The sequence below is a fragment of the Dryobates pubescens genome, chromosome Z (assembly GCF_014839835.1).
Source record: "Dryobates pubescens isolate bDryPub1 chromosome Z, bDryPub1.pri, whole genome shotgun sequence".
Classification (NCBI taxonomy): domain Eukaryota; kingdom Metazoa; phylum Chordata; class Aves; order Piciformes; family Picidae; genus Dryobates; species Dryobates pubescens.
In genome coordinates, this window is record NC_071657.1 from 86,784,419 (window position 1) to 86,810,476 (window position 26,058).

General features: G+C 53.0%; 1 protein-coding gene across 1 annotated transcript; it reads left to right on the forward strand.

Moving 5' to 3' along the window:
- IL11RA (interleukin 11 receptor subunit alpha) lies at positions 1–26,058 on the forward strand. Its single transcript, XM_054178149.1, is given in 14 exon segments — positions 1–46; positions 5,492–5,555; positions 5,558–5,590; positions 5,925–5,972; positions 6,042–6,260; positions 6,449–6,567; positions 7,451–7,479; positions 7,827–7,990; positions 8,135–8,298; positions 8,414–8,555; positions 9,210–9,305; positions 9,517–9,616; positions 10,306–10,388; positions 25,934–26,058. Coding segments are annotated over 13 exon segments (1,347 nt in total). The 5' UTR covers positions 1–46; the 3' UTR covers positions 26,020–26,058.

The following is a 26,058-nucleotide window of genomic DNA, read 5'->3' on the forward strand; positions in this document are numbered from 1 at the left end:
CAGCACTGGGTCCTGCTAGCAGCTGCCAGCCCCACAGAGGAGAGAGGTGACCCTCTGGATATGGTGGTGGTGGGAGGAGGTGGGTGGGACTTGGCTTTGGACACCAGTGGATCTGTGATCAGCTGGGCATTGCCAGCTAATGTTGAGGGCTGGGGAGGGTTGGTCTGTGTTGGATGGAGATATGCAGTGTACCTGGCTGTGGAGATGAACTGGATCCCTGGGAGGTGCTAGGGTTATCCCTGTGTTTGGGCTGAGCTGGGGTTAACCCTTCTCCTGAGCTGTGCTGAGCTTAACCCTGTATTTGGAGTGCATAAACCCATGTTTGGGCTATGCTGGGTCTAACTCTGAATTTTGGTTGAGCTTGGTTTAGTATCATTCCTGGGCTGAGACAGATTTAACCATGCACTTGGACTGCACTGGATTTAGACCTACTTCTGGTCTGAGTGGAATTTAATATGTAGGGTATAAGACTGTGATTGGGCTGCCCTGAGTTAAGACCCGCACTAGGACTGTACTGGCTTTAGCCCTGTGTTCAGGCTGTGTGTGTGGCATATTGGACTGCAGTGGCCTCCCAAGGAAAGGCTGCTGCTTGTTTTACTGGTTTAACTGGGGTAATTCCAGTGTGTAGGGTTGCACTGGCTGCAGTTGTGCGTGTGTGTGTGTGCTGGCTCACTTTAGACTGACATAGTGCCCCCCACAGCAGGCATGGGAGCCCACAGGTGCTCAGCACCCCAACAAAGTGGTGCAGAGGAAAGCAGCCTTTTTGAGGTCCCTAAGGCACCAGGGGATCTGGGGACAAAAAGGGGTGTTCTACCCTACCCTTGGCCTAAGGGAACATCACACCGCAGTGCCCAAAGTGGGTGAGGAGTTACCCCTGGGTGCTGCTGGTGTTCCTGGGGACTGTGTGTAGTCCTGGAAGTGGTGGAGGATTTGGCTTCTCTCCCTTCCAGCAGTCTTTGCTGGGCTTTCTCTGGGCTGAGAGGGTGCCAGTGGTATGTAGGGGACAGGTCTGGCTGCATGTAGATAGTTCCAGCAGTGGGATCAATGCTTTCTCCAGCCCCAAATGTGTATGTTGATATATTGATGATGGAAGTCACCAATGCTGCAAGGTTGGAATGCTGCCAGGTGTCTGGACAGATCAGTGGCCATGGGGATGGGCTTACGCTGCACTGTGGCTCTGTGGAGCCAGGCATGGTGCTTCTGCAGGTTTACCAAGAGGAGAGAGAGTTGGGGGGGCTCTGTGCTTCCAGCCCCACAGGACGAAGTGAAATTCCTGATGCTTTGAAATGCTGCCGCCTTTGCCATGAGTTGAGTTTCCTGCAGTGGGGACTGGGAGAAAGAATGGTCTGGGGGTGTGGGGGCAGGGATGCTCCTCTACCTCAGGGGCAGGAGTACAGTGTGATGCCATTCCTAGGGCACTATAGTTGGCTGGCATCAGGTGTCGCCCATTGCAGAGCAGCTTTTAAAGGTGAGTGACTGGCAAGGCCCAGCCTGCAGCAGGCAGAGCTGCCAAGTGCTCTTGGATTGCTTTATTTACTACATCTCTGTTGCAGCAGTGCTGCCCCAGACCACCCCAGCTCTCTGAGCTCTCTGTGCTCAGTGGGGTGTATCCTCTGTCTCACCACTGCCATCTTCATCTTCAGCCCTGTAGCATGGCATCAATTGCTTGTATGAATGCCCCTTGCACCACCACCAGCTTTGCCTGCAGCTCATTCTCTTTAAAGAGTGGCTTCAAATGAGATGAAGCAAAAAAGCTCCAACCAAACAACAAAAGAGAAAAAACCAATGCCCTCTGTGCAATGGAAAGTTTGGCTCCCCAAGGAATCTGTGCCAGGCCACGGCAGAGCAGCCATGTTGGGTGGACTGTCAACACCCTGTGTAGATGTCAGTGCTGGTGCACATAGCTGTGACCTTAGGGAATGTTTTGGCTTGCAGCATTTCAGTTTGAATGCAGGAAGAAGCTCATGGCAGGATTTCTCCTCAGAAACTTCTGGATGAGCTCAAATTACGCCCAGCAGGACAGCAGGGTTGGTGCAGGACGGAGAGCGGAACTTTGCGTTCCTGGCTTGCACCCATGGGCGCCACGCACAGCCTGGTCACCCCAGCCGTGCCAGTGAGGGGAGCATCCCTTGCCAAGGGAGCAAACTGTGGCACCACTGCCCTTGCTGCCTGGGCCAAGCCATGGTCCCAGACTAGGTCCATCTGCCCTGTCAGTGGCCACTGGAGGTCACCCAGCCCCGGGCTGGCAGCAGATGCCTCTCAGGCTGAGATTAGCATGCGAGGAAGAAGAAAAGCTCTGATTGTTCCCTCTGTCTTGGCTCAGCCCCAAGACCTCTCTGCTGGGACTCCCCGTCCCCAGGATCTGTCACCACCAGTGCAAGCTATAACAGATGCTTTCTCTGCCTGCATGCCCATGCATTGGGGTTCAGAGCCACTAAGAAAGGGGATCTGGAAATGCATGTGCATGGGCATTCATTTGCATGCCTGTTTTCTTCTTGGCAAGTGAGTTTGGTTGAAGAAAATAAGGGGATGCTTGCTGGGCAGGCTGTTCTGCAGCTCGGCCTGGCCTGGAGTGCCTGGGCCCCTTCCGGGGCTCCAGGTCTTCCCCTTCTCTGTGGCTCTTTCGCCTTTTGTTTGTGGCCATAAGAGTTTGCCTTGTTTCTTCTCTCTGTGGTGATGCTCAGTCGTGGCTGGGTTTTGGCAATGCTCAGGCAAGTCATTTTCTAAGCCACTGTGTTTGTCTATGGGGGGCTCAGTGCAGCCTTCCTCCATGCTGGGCTGGCAGGGTAGGCAGTCTGAATAAGCCTGTTCAGAGGCTCTGGAGTGAGAATGGGGAGTGCTGTAGGAGGCCTGTGACAGAGATACTGAAGGATGGGAGGATGCAGGGTGGCCCTCAGGGTGAGCAGTGAGGGACCAGGGTTTAGGATGAAGCTGGGAATAAATAGGGTCTGCTCAGGTGCCCTCTGCCACTGCCACCACATAGTGGTCTGGGGTGCATCTGGGTCTGCTGGCAATACCACCCACAGCCAGACTTGGCTGGGCAGGGCTTGAACTGATCCCTGGGGACTTCAGCAGTGACTGACTGCAAATCGTGCCATATCCCTAGCACTTCACATTGTCCATGCAGGAGAAGATGTCTTTCAGCATCACAGCTGCAGGGTGTTTTTTCCAGACTGGCCTTGAACCATTCAGTGTCCCTGAGACCTGGCAAAAATATGTCAGCAGTGAGACAAAGCCCAGAACATATTCCCCTCCCACAAAACATCCCCGTGGGTGATGGGTGCAGCAGCTCTGCACAAAGCCCCAGGGAGGTGCAGGAGCATAAATGATTTAAAACTATTTCTCCTTCTCCACACTAAGGCACTCTCTTTTCTCTTGGACCTCCCCCAGCACCATCCCTTAACTCTGGCCCACATGACCTTTGAAGTTATTTTTGGTAGCTGCTTTTAAGTGTATTTTAAGTCTTGTAGGGTTTTTTGTTGTTGTTGTTTTGTGGTTGGTTTTGTTTGGGGGGGGTGGCATGTTTTAGTGTTTTTTTCTGGTTGGTTGATTATTTTTTGGTGATTTTTTTGTTGGTTTTTTTTTGGGGGGGGGTGGTTAGGTGGTGGGGTTTTTTGTGGTTGGGGTTTTTTTTTGTGGGGGTCGTTTGGTTGGGTTTGGGTTTGGGATTGATGCTCTTTTTTTTGGTTGTTTGGCTGGTTGGTTTTTTCCACCAGCAAAATATTTACTTCAGGCTGAATGTTCTCAGTTAGTTACCAGCATAGTTTTGGCAGAGATCTTTTCACTGATGTTTCTTGGGAACAGTTCTACAGGTGGTTTGGTAGGAAAAGATTAGGACAGTCTCATGAACTTAGTTACATTTGGGGTTTGTGTGTGAGGCTGCCTGGTGTATTCAGGACAGAGCTGATGCAGGATGCTGCCCACCTTCCCCCCTGCACTCACTGAGTTGCAGCACGTCATCTTGTAGCTCTCATTTTCTTTTCCACTCAGTTTAATCTGTGGTCATGGGCACCTGCTCACCAGAGAGGAACCAGCAGCTGCTCTGGAGCACCTTTGCAGGGCTAGAGCATCCTCCCTGAAGCAACTTGGCTGTTCAATCTGGGTGACTCAGGGGAATGTGGATTTACACCCACTAGCTGTAAGCTTTGAAGCTGGCAGGGAGCTTGCTGCCTTGCGTGGTCTCAGTCCCAGCCCACCTGCAGCCAGGAGCAGTATCCAGCAGTATGGTTGTAAATAACAGCCTAGCCCGTTCACAAGAGGTGGGCAAGGTGGTCTTCCAGGGAGAAAGGATTCAGCTATCTGTACCTTCTGGGACCAGGTGAGGCTGGCAGAAAAGGATACTGTGACACAACTGGTATGGATGGTGTGATGGTGACCAGGACAGATGTCCATAAGATAATGTTGGCAGGTACAGACAGGATGATGCTTGCTGGTATGTGCAGGATGATGCAGACTGGAATGGATGCCTTAGAGAGGTGCTAGCTTTGATGGGCAGGATGATGCTGGCTGGCACAGGCAGGAGGATGCTGGCTGTGGTGAGCAGGATGATTCTGGATATCAAGTGGAGGATGATGCAGGCTGGTATTGATACCTTGGGGCAATGCTGGTTGCTATGGACAGGAAGATGCTGGCTGTGTAGTGCTGACTACTTTGGTCAGGGTGGCACTGGCTGATGTATGCAGAACAGTGTAGGCTGGCACGGACATCTTTGGGTGATGCTGGTTGGCACAGAGTGATGCTGGCTGTGCTATGATGGGGAGACCCCAGTCTGTGTCTGGGATTGACCCATGAAGAGTTGGGCACACATCCCTAACTCAGCATCCCCCACAGTTCTCATCCCAAAGCCACTGGTGATCTTTGAGTGGGATGAAAGAACTTCAGGGCTGTTCTCCCTGGGTACAGAGACCCCAAATGGCCTAGGAAGGGCACAGACCTGTACAGGCCAGCCCTGCAGTGGGTGCAGAGATGTCCTTAACTCATCAAGCCCCCCTTCTTGTTACAGTCTGGGCTCTCACAGACCTGCTCTCTTTGTCTGTGTGAGCTTGTTCAGATCTAATTGCTGTCTCCTACTATTTAAGTACAGGACAGAATGTCTCCTTGGTCCCTTCCTGCTCCAGCTGCAAAGGAGCAGGTCTCTGGACCACCCTGGGGCTAGGAGCCCTGGCTGGCTGCAGTGGCGCAGAGCCCCCTGATCCTGCCAATCCACACAGCCCCAATCTCCTGGATGGTGTTTGCCCTTAGCATCCTCCCTCCAGGCACCCCTGGGATTCCTTGGCAGCCAGGATCCATATGTTACCACAGCACAGACTCTGCCAGCTGTCACAGCTGGGATCCTGACAGTATGGTCCCCATACTGTCCTCAGCAGAATGGGGCAAGATGAGAGGCAGATGTGGAGTCTGTGGTGGGCAGTGATGATCTGGGCTGTGGACCCTTCTGGCCACCCCACTGCAGGGGATAACACCTTCTGCCTCCCCTCTCTGCCTCCTCCAGATGCGCAGTTCCATCCCAGGCCTGGGCAGGGTGATGGTGTTCCTCGCAGCAGCCTTGGCGTCAGCCCCCTCACCGTCCCCGAGGGCTGGGGAGAGGAAGGTGAGCCCCTCCAAGCCCCCCGTGCAGCTCCCCATCTCTGAGGCATGGGGACTCTGGGGACACACCAGTTCCCCCTAGCCAGCACGGACATACCAGCGTCAGGGCTTAAATGAAGCACAGTGCCAGGACAGTGGGCTCCTCCAGCAAATTGTCCTGTGCAGCTGCCCAGCCCCAAGTGGTGCCCAGTCTTTTCAGTACCCCCTGGTTGTACCCCACAGCCAGTGTCCAGCTCCCCAGGGTGGTGGAGCTCCAGGCTGCCCACTTCAACCCCCAATGCTGGCATGGCGTGGCATGGAGTATTAACACTCCTTTGGGGATGTGTGTATCCCTCCAGGTGTGCAGTACGGAGAGGTGGGGACAGATGTGACCCTGCTGTGCACTGGTGCCCACGCCAGGTAGGTCTTCTCTGTGCGTACCAGATTTATCCAGTGGGACGGTATGGGGTACGCAGGGGGTGACCCCACTTCTCCTGTCCTCTAACCTGCCTGGTCTCTTCTCCCCAGCTTGCCCGTGCAATGGAGGCGTGCAGGTGCCGCGGCACTGCCAGAGGGCTCGGCCACCCGGCAGGGCGCCCTGGTGCTGCCGCGTGCCAGTTTGGCCACTGCAGGAACCTACAGCTGCCACAGTGAGGACGGTGGCCTCCTGCACACCGTGTCCCTGCGGCTGGGGTGTGAGTAGCACATCAGCGGGCTGGGGGGTGGGAGGTATGCAGCTCTACGAGGACGGGCCAGCAGTGCCAGCATCCCTGTCAGGAGCTTGTCAAGAGGGGACTTTGCAGTGACACAGGGGTCCCTGTGTGCTGGCTGGGCGGCGGGACGAGGGACTCCTCACTGAGTGTCACTTCCTTCCTGACCCCAGACTTGCCAGGAGTGCCCTTTGTGTCCTGCAGAGCATCTGACTATGAGAATTTCTCCTGCTCCTGGACCTCCAGTGTGGAGACCTTTCTCCCTACCAGATACATCACCACCTACAGTGATGTATCCCTACCGGACATGGGACTGGGGGTGGTTTATGGGATGAGCCCTGGGTCCTAGCCAAGGATAACTACCAAATCCTGCTGGCCGTCTCACCCATGCTCTCTGTTCACCTCCTGCCCCAAGAACTATGCTTCACCCCAGTCATGTTTTGGGGTAAGCAGAGCATTGAGCATGTGCATACTCCAAGGGGTGCCCCCCAGCAACACTGGGAGACCGGTACAGGCAGGCTCCCTCCCTGCCGAAGGCTCTGCCAGCACTGGAGGGACTATGAAAGAGAAACAGGTCATCTGCAAGCCACTGAGTGTCTTGGCATGCTTCAGGATGAAAGGAGCCCTGACAGCATCACTGCTTCTAATTATCCCAGCAGGCCAAATTAGTGGGCTACTTTGATGTCAGTCCGGGCTCCTAAAGCAGAGCCCTGCTGAAAGCTGCAGGACTAGGGAGGGGCTGGGGACTTGGCAGGGAAGCATCAGGGGCTCAGCAGACAAGGAGTGGTGGGGAGCAGAACACTTTTGGGGCTGTAGGAGAAAGGCAAAGCCAGCTACTGTACAGGTAGCTGCTGTTATCACTGTTCCTGCATCTTTGCTGCAAAAAGTGAAACCCCTGACAGAGGACAGGAATCCTCTGGGGAAGATCCTCCTCTGCACCTCGCTATCTTATTACCCTGGGACCCTCAGCTCCCTCTGCAAGGCTACTTGCTGGCAGGGCAGGGCATGGTTTTAGCTCTATCCCCTGTGCTGTGTTGCCTGTGTTCATCACTATGGGAGTGGGGGGCTGCTCTCCAGTGAGGAGACCCCTGTCCCTCCTCTGGGTCATGGTAGAGTTGGGGTGATTTTGTCCCCTCCTTACCATCTACTTTTTCATCTCTCTCCATGGTAGGAAGAAATCACTGACGGGTGAAGAGAAGAGGAGGTAGGACTGACTCTCACCTTCATCCTGCTTTCAGGGAACTGGACCCTATCCCAGAGGTTCAGCCATTGTCCTCAGCAGGGTCCTTGGAGTGAGGGTCCCTATGGGGAAGCCAGCTGCCTAAGCCTGGGGGCCGGGGAGAAGGGTTTGCTCCTCGTAGGGACCTTTCCAGGAGGGACTGGGGGATGGGTGTCCCTTTGGTCATGCTCAAAGGGACATGCTAGGTTCTGGAAGGACTGCCTCTTCCACCAGGCTCTTGGCATGGGATCTCCATGTCCCTTGGCAGCACCGGGAAACCTTGCATGGGTGGGGGCAGGGGACATGTCACCACCCTACCTCCCCATCTGCAGGAACAAGAACGGGCACGTGGGGCCATGTTTGCAGGATCCATCCCGCCCTGGCACCTGCACTGTTCACAGATCAGAGTTCTGGAGCTCCTACCGCCTGAACATCACTGAGGTGAACCCCCTGGGCTCCAGCTTCCGTCTCCTCGATGTCACCATGCAGGCCATCAGTGAGTCCCCCTTCATCCATCAATCCATCCATCCCAGCATCCACCTATCCCTCAGGCATCCAGCCCCAGGCGGCAGTGGGAGCCCAACCTCCCCTCTGTGTGGCAGTCCACTGTGATGAGGGCTCCCTGTCCTCTCCCATGCAGTTAAACCAGACCCTCCAGAAGGCTTAGTTGTGGAGCCCATCCCCCAGGCCCCGCGGCGGCTCCATGTGAGCTGGAAGTACCCCTCCTCCTGGCCCAAGGAACCCCACTTCCAGCTCAGATTTCGTCTCCAGTACCGGCCCGTCATCCACTACTCCTGGTCTGTGGTAAGTAGTGGACTTGGAGGGACAAAGCCGGCGTGTAAATGCAGTGGGCACAGAGCCGGGGAGTGCAGCAAGGGGTACCACTGCCTGTGCCGCAGCTGCTGTCTGCCCCGTGCAGGTGGAGACGGTGAACCTGTCTGAGGTGATCACAGATGCCTTTGCCGGGCTGGAGCATGTGGTCCAAGTCAGCGCCAAGGACTTCCTGGATGCAGGAAACTGGAGCGAGTGGAGCGCTGAGGCCCGGGCAACGCCAGTCACAGGTGTGAAGCAGGCACAAGCTGCCGCCCCAGTACCCATACCAGGTTGTGCCATTCCTCCTCAGAGACCCTCCAGCACCCTGGGCTGCCCCTCTCTCTCCTCTGCCCCTCCACAGCACTCATGCTCCTAAATACCACCCAGGACAAGTCCCAACTCCTGGGGTTCCTTGAAGTTGACCCACAAAGTTGGTCTTGTGCACCTTCCAAAAACTGGCCTCATGGTGGGAGGCAGAGCTGCAAAGGGGCAAAACATCTCCCAGCCCCATAAAGAGAAGGAGACTTGATAGGGTGCTTGGTGCCATAGTTTAGTCGATTAGGTGGGTTGGATTAGTTGATAGGTTGGACGCGATGATCTTGAAGGTCTTTTCCAACCTGGTCTATTCTATTCTATTCTATTCTATTCTATTCTATTCTATTCTATTCTATTCTGTTCTGTTCTATTCTGTTCTATTCTATTCTAAAGAGGATGCAGCTTGCTGCCCTCATGTGGGGATGCACCCCTGTAGGAGCAGCCTCAGCGAAGAGCAGCCTGAGGCCACCCTTGGGTTCATGGGACCCCTGGGGCACAAGGACACCCTTCTTTGCTTCTCTCTGTGGGTTTCTGAGTCGCTGCCCATGCTTTTGGGTGAGTGTTTCCCATCCCCTCTTTCCTTCCAGACCTGGGCACCACAGCAAGTGAAGAAACCACTACAGATGGCAGCCAGGAGAGCCTAGCTGAGGAGCCCTCCCAGGCTCCCAACCCTGAGCCCATAAGTGAGTAGTGCTGGGAGTGGGGGGCTGGAGAGAGGACTTCACACTGGCAGCTGCCTACCTGGGCACATGTGTGACTGACAGTAATGGGAAGGATCTCTTGCCCCATGCTCATATGTGACTGGGGTAAAAAGTTGTCCAAGAACTTGCAATAGGGTCCCCTGGGTGCTAGGGACTCTGGCATCCCTCAGCAGTAACAGTCTTTCTGTTGTAGGCCACAGTGATCCCCTGGAGAAGATGGCTGTCCTAGTGTCCCTTGGGGTCTTTGCCTTCTTCATCCTGGCTTCTGTTCTCATCATCACCACCTTCATCTGGTAGGTTGGGTTTTGAGAGGGAGGAGTCTGCATGATTGTTGTCCTTATACTATTCTGGTCCCTAAACCCTCAACATGAGGTGCCCCAGGTCCCCTCAGCTCTGCTGTGGAGTGTCTGCCCAAATAGACTTGATGGCAGCCCCATAAGGTGGCTTGTGCTCCCCTTGCCCCTCTGCTACATCAATGCTTCTTCCCAGCACACCCCACTGTCACTGCATAGCCTGCCTGGGGTCTTCCTTAATAGCCCACATCCATAGGACCTTTGTGTGTATCCCCAAGAGATGATGCTGCTACTAACATCACCCCAAAGGCTCCTGCCTTCTTGGGGATTCTCATGCTTGAGTCAGTGCAGAGGCCTTTCTGTATACCTTTGTCTCCTGAAAGTCTTGCCCCTGGTGACTGCTTGCTAGGCCTTTCCCCAGATTCCCTCTTATCCTGCCACAGCTGGGCTCTCCTTGTCATGCTGTGGCTCTGCTGGTGGTCCTGGCCCACACACCACGCTGTATCTTATGATGGACTCCTGCTGTCACCCTGCTGCTGACCCACTGGAGTGGCCAGGCTCAGTTAGGCACAGCTGGGCACAGTTGGATGGGGATGCAGAGCAGGATCACCAGGGACAGACGCAGGGTGGGGGTGGGGGTGGTTGGTTAACGTTGCTTTGGGACTCAGCCACCACTGCTCTGTCCCCAGGCTCCGAGTTAGGAAACACGGCAAGGACAAGACCAAACCCCACAACTTCTTGGTTGCTGCCACCCACTTGAAGGCACTGCCCAGTGAGTCGGGGTGCAGGGGGTGGTTAATGAGGAGAATATGGGGTAAGAAGTGTAGAGTGGGGGAGGAGGTCAGTGCCCCTGCTGACTCCCTTCCCTCTCTCTCTGCAGAGGCCCAGATTCTGTAGTGAGCCCTGGCCCATCCCTGCTCCCTGCACCCGCTCACCCACGCGTGGGACTTGATGCCACTTGCTGGTCCCCAAGGACCCCACACCTCCCGGGTCCCCCACGGCTGTAGATATTGCTGGAGCCCCCATCAACCTGGAGGTGCAGGATGGATCCTAAGGAGAGAAGCTCTGCTGCCAGCAGCCTTGGGCTGCTCGTGCCCATCAGGAGCTGGCTGGAGGCACCTTGAACTTGGGGCGATGGGCCAGCCCCACTGCTGACTGCTGCTGAACACATGGGGATAAGATGCTGAGCCAGTCCCACTTCACTGCCTAATGTCAGGGGGGACCATGAGCGCAGGCTCCCAGGGGTGCCTTGCCTATCATCCTCCTCCAGCTGCCAGCAGGCAGAAGGGACACCCCCTTCACCCCCATCCCTCTCCCCACCTGACCCATGCTATGACTGGACTGTACAGTCATGCCAATAAAGGGGATAGCATTGGCACTGCCCAGGCAAGAAGACCAGCTTGCAGATGGTACTGGGCCAGGGGAAAAGGTGAGTGGCACCCAGGTGAGGATGCCAGCTTTGGGATGGTCCTTGCAGGAGGTGCACAGGGCTTATCACCACACAGGTTAGCCCCCTCCCCAGGTGACTGTAGGAGCTGAGAGAACCCCTCACCTGGGCCAGCATTTGCTGAGTGCCAGAAGAGGATTCAGGCAGCTGCCTGGGATATCTCCCCTGCACTCACCAGCCCAGCAGCGGGGCCAGGACCCTCTGCACAGCCCCCCTTGTTCAGCATGCGGCCCCCTCCCCACGCCTCGACCCAGCCCCTCTAATGGCTTCCATGTGTTGGCACCTCCTGATCCCAGCACTTTGAGCCAGCAGCCCAACGAGATCCAGATGGGGCTGGGTGGAAATTCAGGCAGCAGTGGCGCAGGGAGCAGAGCCAGCAAGGGCTGGGCCCCTGTGCTTTCCACATCAGTGAGACGTATCACTCCTGGCTGAGCCCCAGGGCTGCCCTTGAACCTCAGAGCCTGGAGTGGGGGACCTCACAAAAGGGTCCTTGTGGGAACTGGGTTGGAAGGGAGCAGGGCATGGCTGCATCTTCTGCAATGGCTTCTGTGCCTGTGGACACCTCTGCTCTTGCTAGGTTCCTCTGCACTCCCACCTCCTGTGCAGGGACATGGGAGCTGCCCATGCTGATGCTTGGCTTTAGGGGATCCCGGCCCCTTGCTGCACCTGCTGAGCATACTCACCCTGGCTGGGGGAGATGGGGGTCAGCCCTCTATCTATAGTGTGCTACTGGGATAGCATCTACACTGTGGGCTGGGAACAGGCCCAGTGAGAATTTCCCCAGAGCAAGGCTATCCATGGAGCAAGGCAGGTCACCAAACTGGGGATGTGTATGGGGCCAAACCCTGCCTTGGCTTCTGGACCCAAGAGCCACATCCTCTTTCCCAGGTGCATCCTGGAATTCAACAGCTCCAGCTATGTCACAGTGCTGTCACCTGCTGGACTCTGATCCTCAGCGTCCAACCCAGCCAGTACCCTTTCTGGATGTGCCAGACTCACTCTTGTCTCCCATCCATCCCCAGCATGGTACTTTCCACTTGGAAAACTGTCCTTATCACCACCAGGTTGCACTCCTCTACCACTGTGGAGGGGATCAGGAGTGTGGTTGTCCATAAGATGCTGTTGAACATGGTGACATCCACCCCATAGCAGTGCTGCCTGTGTTGGCAAACTGAGCTCCATAGTTTCCCTGCATCTGGCGCTGGTTTAGAAGCTGACACCTGCTCAAGACGCAGGAGTGCAACACCCAGAAAGTGGGAGAGAGTGTGAGCTGATGGCTCTGGCCCCCCATATGCTGCCTGCTTATAAACTAGAAAGTCCAGGCCTGTGTGGCTGCTGGCTTGGGGGATCACAGAGCACCAGTCTTGCACATCCACAGCGGCATGTGTGCCTGCATTGTGCAGGCAAGCACAGGTGGGTAGGTGAGAAATGACAGGCTCAGGACTGCTAGCTGTGCTGTTCCCAAATGCCAAGTCCTGTGTCCCCTTAGCTGAGGCTTCTCTGACCCTATGGTGTGGGCAGCCATTTCTGGTGAGCAAGGCAACTTGAGGGCAGGAGGCACACATCTGGTCCTCCATCTTGCTGCCCCTGGCTCTCGAGGGTGATCCCTTTCCTCTCTCATGGAAGCTTAAGAGATGGGACCTGACATCCATTTGGTGGCTGAAGATAGAAAGAGCAGGCGAGAGGTTGTCATGCGACCAGAAAGTCCTGTCTGCCCTGCACTGCCTGCCTGCTGTCGTGCCCAATGGCTCAGTTTCCCTGCCCCAGCACACCGTAAATGTGACACATGGGCAGCAGGGATGCCAAGGAAGCGCAGGTTCAATGCTTGGGGCATAAGGATGCTTGTGCTGGGTGCTGCACTCCCAACTGCCAGGAGGAGGATGCCCTAGTGCTGGGACGTGGGTGAACAGGGCTTTATCTGGAACCTTGAAGATGCAAGGGGAGGGCTGGGGTGAACAGCAATCTGGGATTAAAGAGTGGCTCCAGATGCCAAAGTCAACTTTGCTTCAAGCTGTGAAGAAGAAAAACAGGAAGGACCATGAGAGCAGTCCCAGTGCCGGCACCTCCTGTCCCACTTCCTCTAGGCTCGGGCTCTTCATGGCTTGCGCAGTTGCTGAGTGAGCAGGAGGCTTCCTGCTGCAGGCTGAAGCCCTGCCTGGGCACACCCTACCCTGAATAGACAGAGGCACTTCCAAACTTGCCTTGCAGCTGTATCCCGCCTACCCATGGTGGGTCCTGTGCCAGGATCACTGGGGGAGCTGGTACAAGGCAGCACTGGGGATGCTGAGGCTCTGCCAGGTCAAAGCAGCCTATGGGCTGTGTCCACGAGGAGCAGGGATGGGTCCAACTCCCTGGCATGGGACAGGGATCAGCCCAAGCCCAGCAGGAGAAAAGTGCGGGAGAACATGGCCTGGTTCCTACTGGGGTTACAAAACTACACAGCAGGGAAGGTCTCTAGCACCAAGGTGCAAAAACATCCATACCTCAATGCAGCACAGGGTGGCCTAATCTAGAGCGTCTCTCAGAGAGGGACTGAGGTACAGCAAGCACCCAGCTGTATGCAGGGCTTGTTTGGTAAAGCAAAAGCCTTTGCAGCAGGGCATGAGTGTGTACAGTTGTGCAGCAGTGCCTGGGCTGCTTGACTGCCACCAACCCTACCAAATATCTGGGCTGACTTTCAGGCCTGGCCTCCTCTCACTGCCTCACTGCCAGGATCAGCTCACTTTTTATTGGGGAGGAGGCATGTTGTGCTGGACTGTGAAGCAAAACAATCTCAACTTACTGCTCCTTCTCTTTCTGCCATGTCCTGAGCCAAGGAAAGAAGTAAAAGTAGCTCCATCAGATCATGGAAGCAATAGGGGTGTGAACATGTATGTCATGAGGCAAAGGAGAAAGGAAAGGGTGCATGCACAGTCAGTGGTTTAACATGGGGGAAAGGATGCAGGGATCGAGGGAAGGAGCCATGCAGATATGTAGGTGGATGCACGGACAAGTTGGAAGAAAGGAAGAGATGGATGTAAGGATAGATGCATGGATGTATGGATGGGTAGGCATACCCATGGATGTGTGGGTGTATGGATGGGTAGGCATAGTTTGGACACCCTAATACCATCCTAAGCATCAACGATAAAATTGAGCAGGGCCTGACTTGTGAAGATGGCCAGGAGGCCAAGTGTGTGAGGGTGGGCAAAGCAAGGACAGTATTTGGGAACAAGTCCCAAGTGTAACCTGTGAACCCAGTCCCCATGGAAGTGGTATCACAGCTGATGTAAGGATATGGAGCCAGAATTGTTACCAGTGCAGATTCTAAGAGTGTCACAGAAGGGTTTGGTGCATCTCCCAAGAGATGACATCACCCTCAGGAGCTTCTCCCCTTTCACACTGGACGCTGGGAGTGGAGGAGCAGCAGGGATCCTGCCCTGGGATGCAGCAAACCCAAACACAAGTGCTTTAAAAACCCAGTGCTAAGCATTCAGCCTGGCTGTAGCTTTCGTCTCACCTGCATACGGGATCTTGCTAAAGTGTCCAAGTGCCCAGCTCACTGAAGACCCCTGGGATCATCCATGTTGTCCCTTCTTCATCCACCTCCCTTTGTAGCTGCCACTGGCCAGGCCAGGTGGGCTGAAACCCAAACAGATGTGGAGGAGGGAGAGGCCTCTCTTCTTGCTGCCCCATTGTGGGCTTCTCCTTGCAGAACAGGGCTGTGTCTTTGTTTGGTGAGGCTGGCCTCTTCCCTGCCTCAGGAGTACTACTGGTCTTTCACAGCTGGGAAACACCAAGCACATGGCTGCAGAGGTGCTGGGAGGCTAAAGCCAGTAGCTTAGCTGTACCCAAGCACTGCTGCTCATGGTGCATTCAGGAAATGGCTGCTCCTTGAAGCAGCAGAAGGTCTTTGGATGAGCTCACCAAGACTAGGACTCCTCTGCCAGCTCTTTGGGGGGTTTTGGGTGTTTTTTTTGCCACTGTTGTACAAGCAAGAGTTCCACATGCCTGTCATGAAGTGTGGTGGCCCTGGCAGTCACACCACTTTTCATAGCAGTGCACACTGCATGTTCTCCATGCGCCCATCTCTCCCGCTGCGCAGTGTGAGGAGCGTATCTCCTCAATGCTGACTTGTCACTTGCTCAGAGGAGATGATCTCACTTCCCCGTAGTAGAAACCCCATCTTCTCCAGCTGCCTCCAGAGCTGTGGGACAGGGATGGAGCAGGACATGTTTTGGGGAGCTTCCCTGGAGAAGAACAAGGAGCATCCCTACTTGCTCTCCTCCTACCAACTGCATGCTGCATCCACTGCTGCATCATCTGCTTCATCTGCAGAGGCAGACCAAACAGAGAGGCTGTGGACAGTATGGCCCAGCTCCCAGAGGAGCTCCTCAGCCAAGTGGGGCACTCCAATACTCCCTGGGTTTCCAGCATTGCATGGAGCAGGCACTGGGCATACTGACATTCCTGTACAGCAGGACCTCTCTCTGCATCCTAAGAATGATAGGCCAGAGTTAAATGTGACTCTGGGAGTCTCTTGTGGCTTTAGAGTGTTACAACACATGGAGCACTTCCAGCATGCAAGCATCCCCCAGCCTTTGCTTTGTGCTGCCAGATGTTACAGTAGTTGAGCTTCCACATACATTCTGGACACTGGCATAGTCACCTATGTGGTAGTGGAACTGGAGATGTTAAGGTACTAAAGGTGATACCTTAGTTCTCCAGTAGAATGCTGATAGAACCCCAGGAGCATTGGCACTGGTCCCCAGGAGAATGCTGGCCTGGAAAGCACCTGATTACCGGGAGGATGCTGACTTGGAAGGCAGCATTTATCCAGTCCATGGTACATTTTCTTCTATGCCAGCAGACTTTTTTCAGCTCCCACTTATGCTGGGCAGCAGCTCTGCCAGTGACCATTCTGATGTCTGGATCCACACTAAAGCAGCCAATCCATGGCTGTCTGCAAAGAGCCCGGTGAGCTGCCTGCATGAAGCTGAACCAGCACCGCCTTTCCCAGTTTCTGTCTTCCTTGGATATCCCTGCTAGGACTGGGAGCCACTGCCCAGCTACAGACCAGGAGGAGCGCAGGCGCCAGGTTCTGCCAGAACAATGCCAAGCGGCAACCCTCTGCCGGCAGGAGGGCTGCCATGACCTTATTTTGCCCCTAGATGGCAAGCGCTGGCTTTAAAAAAGCCTTTTGAGCCTCTGGGAGGCTGAGAAAGCCTTGCCTCAGGGCAAAGACTGCAGGGGTAAAAGGCCTGATGCTGCTCAGGAACGGGGCTGGGGGCAGCAGGGGCAGCTGACGTCCTCCCCATCCTGTTTTTTCTGTAATTTCTTAAATTGTTTTCCCCTCTCACTTGCCTGATTTCTCCCTGGTCTTGCAAGACCCATCTCTTGCCCTCTGCTGGTGGGGCTGAGTGTCCCAGACATGCAGGTATTTAGTGGGTAGCACTTTGGGTAGCACCTTTAACTTCCACGCCACAAAGTGAAGCCCAGAAGCTTTTCTGGAAGTTAGTCAGTGGTTTTCAAGCCAAATGGGTGCTCATTTCTTCTGGGTGTCCCCCAGGGATCAGTGCTGGGCCACATCCTGTTCAATATCTTCATTGACAATCTGGATGAGGGGATTGAGTCAGTCATCAGCAAATTTGTGGATGGCACCAAGTTGGGAGCAGGTGTTGGTGAGGGTAGAAGGGGCTCTCCAGAGGGACCTTGACAGGCTGGACAGATGGGCAGAGTCTAATGGCATGGCATTTAACACATCTAAGTGCCAGTTCTACACACTGGCCACACAACCCCATGCAGAGCTACAGGCTGGGTTTGGAGTGGCTGGAGAGCTGCCAAACAGAAAGGGATCTGGGGGTGCTGATTGACAGCTGGCTGAACATAAGCCAGCAGTGTGCCCAGGTGGACAAGAAGGCCAATGGCATCCAGGCTTGCATCAGGAATAGTGTGGCCAGCAAGAGCAGGGAAGTCATTGTGCCCCTGCACTCTGCACTGCTTAGGCCACACCAGTTCTGGGCCCCTCAGTTTAAGAAGGACATTGAGGCTCTTGAACGTGTCCAGAGAAGGGCAACAAGGCTGGGGAGAGGCCTTGAGCACAGCCCTATGAGGCAGCTGGGATTGTTTAGCCTGGAGAAGAGGAGGCTCAGGGGAGACCCTTATTGCTGTCTACAACTACCTGAAGGGAGGTTGTAGCCAGGAGGGGGTTGGTCTCTTCTCCCAGGCAACCAGCACCAGAACAAGAGGACACAGTCTCAAGCTGAACCAGGGGAAGTTTGGGCTCGAGGTGAGGAGAAAGTTCTTCACCAAGAGAGTTGTTAGCCATTGGAATGGGCTGCCCAGGGAGGTGGTGGAGTCACTGTCCCTGGAGGTGTTCATGAGGGGATTGGACATGACACTTGGTGCCATGGTCTAGTAGGCATGAGGCCTTGGTGACGGTTAGACTTGATGACCTTTGAGGTCTTTTCCAACCTTGTTGATTCTGTGATTCTATTCTATGATGCTTGCAAGCCCCCAGATCCATGGGCAAGCCATTGTGCTGGATATGAATAAAGAAGGCAGGTGTGAAGGATGTGCAACACACGTTTTCTGCCAGGCTTGCATACATTTGTTTGAATTCAGAATCAATTTTTTTTATGGTCTCTGTATTAACCTTGTACAAAAGTTCTCTGGCATTTGCTGCTGGCTCTGACATTGTCATTATCATTGTGTGGTTTAAACATGATATGTCATAGCTAATGAGGGAGCTGACTGTGGCTGGGAAAAGATGGACAAACCAAGTCAAATAGACAATGTTGAGATAGAAGTGTGCCAGCTATCTGTATCTTTGCCTCATGATGGAGAGGGTTTGTGGAGGGCTGTAACCCCAGATGCTATGGGGTCAGCAGCTCCCAAGACCAGCCAAGGCTAAAGATGATGAATGCTGATCTTCCTGCAGACCTCCAGGACCATTGTCTAGAGAGGTTCACCTGGGGAAGAAGACAGTCTCTTAAGAGGAAGATTTTGTTTCTGAAACCAATACCTCTGTGTAGCCAGAAAGAATGGCAGCTGGCACTGACATAGAGCTGCCAGAATGAGAGGTCTCATCCATTCAAAGCATTTCTTGGATTTGTGTGTCCTTCTCCTTCCCCTTCCCCCCGCCCAACCTTTCAACAGCATGCTGCATGCTTTTGTGCCAAACCGGAGATTGCAGATCTCAGCAGCCTGGAGAGCGGGATCAGAGAACCCTAACAGCTGGGTTCCTAACGGCAGTCCCCTCCAGAGCACTAAAGAGCTAACAGCAGCAGCTCTATGTCCGCCAAAAAGCCCCTGGCAGCCCTGCTCCTGGAAGCATCCTCTGCCCTTGCTGCCTCCAATACCTCCTCCCCAGGGTCATTATTTGCTATCATTTACAACTGCCTGCCTTCAGGCATCCAGGTCACTTCCTTCAGGAATTATTTTGTCTTCCTCCATGAGGGTTGGGAAGTCCCTCTTGGGGCTGTTTATAGCCAAAGATAAAAATGTGGGAAATGAAAGGAAGAAGGTAACTGGGAAACAGAAACTCAGAGAGCTGTCAGGAGCCAGTCTGCAGCATATGGCATGGGACAACAAGGCACTGACCCATCATGACAATCACTTGAACCATGAGCAGGTAGAAGATCCTTCTGGCCCTCTCCAGCTCCATGTGCCAGCCCTGCTGTTGCCATGTGCTGATGTCTGGAAACACAGGATCAGGGCAGAAGCAGTGACAACGTGGATGACCTGGGCTCTGGTGCATCTCTGTGGCTTGAGGCCATCCTTTTGACAAACTCACAGCCTCTACAGGCAGTAAAGCATCAGTTCAAGAGAAGATGAGGGAACTGGGGTTGTTTGGTCTGGAGGGAAGAATTTATCATACTCTACAACAACCTGAAAGAAAGGGAGGTTTAGATTGGATAGTAGGGAAAAAAATCATCACTTGAAGAGTGTATAAATACTGAAACATACTTCCCAGGGAAGTGGTGAAATTGCCATCCCTGAAAGTGTTTAAAAAATATGTAGGTGTCATGCTTAGGGACATAGTTCAGTGGTGGACTTGGCAGCATCAGGTTAACAGTTGGATCTGGTGATCTTGCAGGTCTTTTCCAACCTTAGCTATTCTATGATTCTAAGATTTTGTGATTGTGCAAAAATCAACATCCTGGACTGCACAGAGAAGCACAGGAACCCTGCATCTACATCTGTACTAGGAAATTAGCTCTGCTGGAGACTGCTTTCTGGCCTTGGCCCACAGGCATGGGACAGGCAGCTTCCATCCTATTAAACTCTCTTCACCCTCATTGACTGCACCCAAACTGCCTGTTGGGAATGATGCCTGCCCTCAGAATCAACTGCCCAGCTGGCAGACTCAACTGGCTGACCTGGGTCAACACTTGCCAGGAGTTATGCTGAGGGGGTTCCAGCACAAGGGGCGCACATCTGTGTCAGGGGCAAACCAGTGTCCACCCTGATGATCTGCACTGGGCACCGCTATGACTTCAGGGGGCACTGAAACAATTGAGACATTTGATTCCTGTCTGTAGCATGGCTGAGTTGAGAAGCACACTGGGAGGATAAACACAGTGCAATTTGCATGCCACCATTGCTAGAATGGCAGCCTGCTGTGTCCTGGCTGGAGGGGAACCCAGTAGAGACATTCAGAGTGGAGGAAAGACAAAGGAGTGAGTGTCGTTGGTGGCTCAGATCCTTACACGGTTTCAGAGGCTGAGATTCCTGCAGGATTTTAGCTGTTTGCTCTTTCCTTTCACATAAACACAGTGGTGGTGCTCCAGGCCCAAGCCTGCAGTCAATAACCTTTTTCTTGCATCATGATCCTTTAAATGCAGCTGTGGCAGCCATGGTGAAGACCTGACAGGTGACCTACAGACCTCTTCATCTCAGTGCTGCCTGCTCTGCAAAGCCAGAACCCAATGACTTAAGAGTTGATCAGGGTCTGGAGCCCAGAGGAAGGGTCATGCTTTCATTTCCTAGTGAAGGCAGCTTCTTGGAAGGAGGAAACAAACAAACAAACAAAAAAAAAAAACAGAAAAGATCTTCTGCCTTTGCTGGAACACCTGCTGGAAAGGGAAGTGCAAGTTCCTTTAGCACAGCTTCCAGCAGAGCCCATAGTGACCACAGCTGTGTACACTGAGGGCAGTGTGATAATCTCCATGCCCTACTTCAAAGCACAGCTGAGATCTAGAACATCAGAAAATCTAAAACAGATTGTTCCATGAAAGCGTCAGGAACCCCACAAGGTACACGAGAGGGGTACTGCCTAGCCAGACATTGGGTTTCTCTCCTGTCACACAGCAAGGGATGACCAGCATCTTGGTGTCTCTAGGATCCAGACTTTGGATGTCACACATCTCTGCTGTGCTCCTCAGCTGTGCTGAGAGCAGCAAGAAGACAATGAAACCCCCATTGCTGCTCTGCTCACTGCTTATGCCAGCAGGCAGGATATAGACCAAATGAGTACCTCTCCTGTTGCAAAATACATCAGCAGCAAAGGACAAATTAGCATTGCCAACAAAATAAGAGAGTGGGTGAGACCGAGACCTGGGGGATTGCAGTGCCCCTTCAAGAATATGAACCTGCATCATACCACTCTGAGGGCTTATGCAAATTCAGGCTGGGCTGCATGATCTTCAAATCAGCACAGGTTGTAAAAAGGAGGATAAAGTCCTGAGTTCTCCCTTGAACACTTAGGTTTACTGTCACTCTTTTTCCTTGAAGACAGTTACCAGGCTGAGCTTGTGTATCTTGTACCCAATAAAGATATTAAAATCCCTTTAATCCACTGCTGCTAATATTTTACACTGTGGAGGTAAACAGCTTTGGTGTGAGACGTCAGCTGTGCATGGCCCAGAGCTCAGTGGAAAACACTCTTGATTTGCTGTGAAGTATTCTCTGACGTGCACCTGCGGCAGGACAGCCGTGCCCCATCCCTGACTCTAAACCTGGTGTCTTTCAGTGTGCTCACAGGGGTACAATGGGCCATCCACAACCTGGAGACAACCAGTCAAGCACACCAGGGTGAGGTGTATTTGCAGGGTGTCAGCAAGGATGAATCCAGGGAGTGGCACCATGGAATATGGAGCACTAGTATGACATCAGTTCTTAACAGATGCAGGTTTACTACTAGGATGGATGTCGCAGGATGGAGATTTTGGCTTCTTTCAATGATTGCTGTGTGCTGTGCAAGCTTTTTCACTATGGGTGGCAGGACACATGGAGGTCTCCTATGCTCAGCTCTCTCTACCTCCCTGCAACCACTGCTGGTGCTGATTGTGGTTTGGGAGATGCTTTCTTCTTTGCCCTTTTTATGTGAGAAGAGATCTGCAGGGAGCAAGCCTTGCACGCCCATCCCAGCCAATCATCACAGAGTCCCTGAGATTGTGCCTCCAGCAAAGACAAGCATTGTGTGACCAAATTAGGGCTCCTATGGCCTGGAGGAGTGTGGCAATCTTTTCCTGGGATTTTAGGTCAGTATAGAAGGAAGCAGAGTGCTGAAGCATTTCCCACAGCCGGTGTCAGCACTAAGCACCCTGACTTGGGTTTCCTGCACACTGCAAGGAGCATCAGCACTATGACTCCAGAGTCATGCCAGCCACATGTGCCTGCCCAAGCCACACAGAAGCCATAAGTTTTACAAGTGGTGTCCAAAGACTCAGACCCACAGAGATCCCTGAAAATCTTACAATCTTAACTAAATACACCAGGCAGTCAATGAGTGCAAGAATTGATCTCTCATTCCATTACATAGAGGAGGAGAAGGATGGCACAATGCACACGGACCATGGCAGGGCCACAGCAGAAGAGTAAGTCTGTTATCACTGTAGAAGCAGTGCCATTCCCCAACAACCCAGGTACTCCTGGGACATAGAGCTGCAACCATATCTGCCTGACAAACTGTCTGACTCGGGCAGGTAGCAGTCTGCTCTTCTGTGGCTGCTTCTCCACCATGGGATGAGCTGGTGACAAAGGATGTATTTCCACAAGATGACTACAAACCCTCTTGTCCCACCATACAGTGGTGTTTAAGATTCAGTAAGGGCATCTGAAAAAGGTTTAGATGGAGGACAGGTATCTCTCAGAGCAGTCCTTTGCTTTGTTCATATCTCACTAGAAACATTCCTGTCTGAAGAAATCACTCTCTTTTAAAATTAAACAGATAAACAAACAAACAAACAACAACCAATACAAACCACACAAAACCTAACAACCAACCCCCCACCACCAAAAAATAATTGCACACACACACAAACCCTCCCCTTAAAAGAAACCCACAACAACCACCCAAAAAAACAAATCACCACAGGCAATAACCAAACTAAAAAGCTACCTAAAATATGTTGCAGTTTTTCAGTCCTCAGCCAGCACCAGACCACACTAGTTAGACCTGTCCCCTACCATCCTCCCTGGAAGCCAGGACCTAACCACTTCTCTACTGTAAGGAGCTGGAGGGGCCTGTTGCAGTAGTAGAGCATGGCACAAGGAGCACAGGAAAAGACAGCCCAGCTTCATGCATCATGTCCTGAGCCCTGGGCTCCACTCAGAAACCCTTGGTCAAAGCCCTCAGTCAAAGCCCTCTCCAGCATGCTTTTCTCTGCTGCTACTAATTTGGGTCTCTGGGATGTGCTGTCACACACACACAGAGCCAGGAACAGCTCCGTGTGACAGCCAGACTTGGAGTTTGCCGGGTAGGCGGTTGCCTTTTTAGTACTGGCCAGGATTTTTCAGGGAGGTGGAGGGCACATGGTTAAGCACTGCTAGAGCAGGGCAGAGAGCCAGGAGAGCTCTTGTTCCATAAGGACAAGGGTCACAGGAGCGGCACACTCACTCCTGGACAATGATCACAGCTCTTCAATCTGCAGCCACTTTCTCAGGATGTGAGAAACGCTGGTTAGGGGAAGATCTCCTGGATCTGAAGAGCAAGGAAGAGCCTCTGCCACCTCATCCCAGCTTTACTGGGGGGTGGGGGGTTTGGAAGGGGCAGCAGCTTCAGGGATTGGTCCAACAGCAAGCCACCCCAGGACCCTGTGGGACAGGTTATGGGAGCCAGTTAACGATGCTCTCTGGCGATTCAGAGGAGTGGTAATATGTCTTACAAGTATAAGTGGATGTCACAGATACCAGGTGAAATTCAGCAGTGTAAAGGGCAGAGGAGACAACAGCAGTGCTGGGTCAGGACAGAGGCTGTATTACTTTATCTCTCTCTGGAGCCGAGACTGCTGCTAGATACATAAGAAAAAGTGTAAGAAACAGAGAAAAACAGAGTCGTCCTTCCCTGCCAGCCCCCTCCCAGCACCTAGGAGGAACTGGCGAAGGAGTTCCATCAGGTTTCATGCATGTGCATCCACACATGACAGGCTTGCCCATCACCCTGGCAGGGCGTGTACCCAGCCTGCCTTATCAGACACAGAAGACCCAGCCAGGGACTTTCCGCTCTTCGCTGCTGTACTATGGCAGGAATACCAGCCTAGCACATCTTATGTGTTTCAGAGACTTTCACAGCTCCCCACCCTGTGTTGCCTTTGCACTCTTGACAGCTCTGCCCCCACAGACTCAAGCTTTACTCCCTTTAATGGCCTTTTCCTGTCCCTGGTCATCCTTTCCTTGGAAATCTTTGAACAGGAAGGCTGGGAAGGAAGAAGCTGCTTCTGGGGCAGTGCAGACCCCCCTTCTCCATGGGGACATTTCAGACACCCATCCACCATGGCCTGCTTCAACTCCATTTCCATGCAGCTGAGGAAAAAGCTAGCTTGGGAACTTCTACATTCAACTTCTTTTCCACACTGCCTCTGATGGCTCACACAAGTGTAGCATGGAGTTTCAGACAACAGAGGCATACCCAGACTCAATCTCTTGGGTTTCAGAGAAAGCCCTTTGTAACTGATCTATATCAAATCACTGCAGAAGTACCTGCCCTCTCTTCACACACAGAGTCTGAAATGGGAGAGCAGCTTCTGGAAGAGAAGCAGCAATGCTGAGCAGATTGGGATGTTCAGACTGGAAAGTACTGACCCAGAAGGCTTGTGTAAGTGCTCTACAAGGGGAGAGATCTGGACCAGGAAGCATTCCTACCCAGACTGACCTGAAGGGTAGGAAGCAGAGAGTGCAATGACCTTCCTGAAGCCTCATCAGAGCCCTTGTACAAAATCACCCCAGGGTCACATTTGCAGGGGTCAATGCCCTGCTGAAAGAAGTTGTTCTTTCCCTGCACTTGCCTGTGTGCAGTGTAAGAAAGGCTGCAGCCTCAAAATTGATGATGCAAACAAGACATAATTCCTCTGGATAGCTGGAAGCTTCTGCTCATCATGGACTTGTCCTGTCTGCCAGCACATGATGAAGGGCTTCAGTGTGTTCTGGCACACACAGTCCCCAGGCATTGGAGTTTAGACTGTTGCAGCACAAGGAAGACAAATGAGATCCAGAGAAACTAAGTCTGCTGTCAGCTGCCTCCATCTCCTTTTACATGTCTGTTTTCTCCTCCAAGGCCATGTATCTTCTTTCTTTAGGAGTGTGTCTGGCGTTTGATCTTGTTCCAGACGTTTTCTACTCAAGCCCTTCCTCGTTCTCTTAAAGCACTGAGCATAAACTCTTTAGGGCTTGTTTTGGTTAAAACTCCCTTGACTCAGATGCTTCAGACCTTGCACCACCTCAAACTCACAGTCTCCATTTAGTACTACCCAGCAGGGCAGCCAGACTCTCATTGCCTTCTACTCAAAAATCCTGAAAACCTCACGAGGGTGAAGATAAAGTATTGCATGATTTCTCTCTAGCCCTATGAGCTGTCCAGAGAAAGAAAGGACCCCTGAAAAGCTTTCTCCTCTCCATGACACCCTCAGACCTGCCCTTGGTTCTGGCCTGGGCTGAGCATCATGATCCCAGTAACAGACCCAGCCACCCCACTGGAGCATGCAGCACCACAGCAGCTCTGTGGGGACCCAGCCTGGAAAGACAGGTGGTCCAGAAAGCATCTGGCAAAATGGGAACAGTGTGTCCTGCCACCTAGCTCTCCAGCTTCAAACCAGCCTTTATCTCAGAGCAAGGCTCCACAGCTGCTTTCAAAAGGCATTTGATGCTAAACCCTTTGCCTTCACATTTGTCCCTAAGAGCTCTTTTATTTTCTCTCTTTGGCTGATTTCTTTTTTTCCTCAAAGCCACACTCAAATTATGCTGGTGAAACAGAGCCACAGCTGCCAAGGCCCTTGCTAGGAGCACACTAGCACGTGGCCCAGACGGTGACAGCAAGGATGCTGTTTTTCACTGCTGATCATTCATACTGCTGTTAGCATTTGCACAGCCTGCTCCACTTCAAAGGGAGTTCATGGATGCCACACAAGATCTACTTCCTTCAGCCTAGTTTGCCAAGCTCTCCACATGACTCCAAGGCACTTTCATCACATGGTCAGTAGACCAATTCCTTGATTTGCACCCAAGGAGTAGGGGTTTTGGTAGCCATCAGCAAACGCACATCAAGCACACAAGAGAGTGGGGACTTCAGAGTATGACTTTACCCTCCCACCTCCACCTTCTAGAGAGGCTGCCAAGGTCATGTTCCCCATGATATCATAAAGCACTCAGAGGAACAGCATGAGGCAGAGGAAGCCCATCCTGTTAACTAGGAACCTGGTATGCCAGAGTAACGGGGAAGGAAGGATTAGGAAGGCCTGCCCCCATCTATTTTTTCCTGTCCTGAGACAGAGCTTTTCAGCAGGAACTAGCCTATCTGTAAAAGTTCCCAGCAGTGGAGATGCAGCATTTCTTCAGCCGACTCTTCTCACTCAGTGGAATTCCCCCTTAAAGCCTGGCCCCAGGATCTTAGTAGTTTCTTGACATTGCAGAAATAAACTCAGAAAGTATTTTTTTTCACTTTCTTTCAACAGTTTCCCTCTGTGCACTTGGAGACCATCTTACCAATTCCTGGAAGCAGGGTAAACCCAAGATCCTTCAGCCTGTGCTTGGAACCTAGGTCATCCAGACCTCTGATCAAACTCACCGCTATACTCTA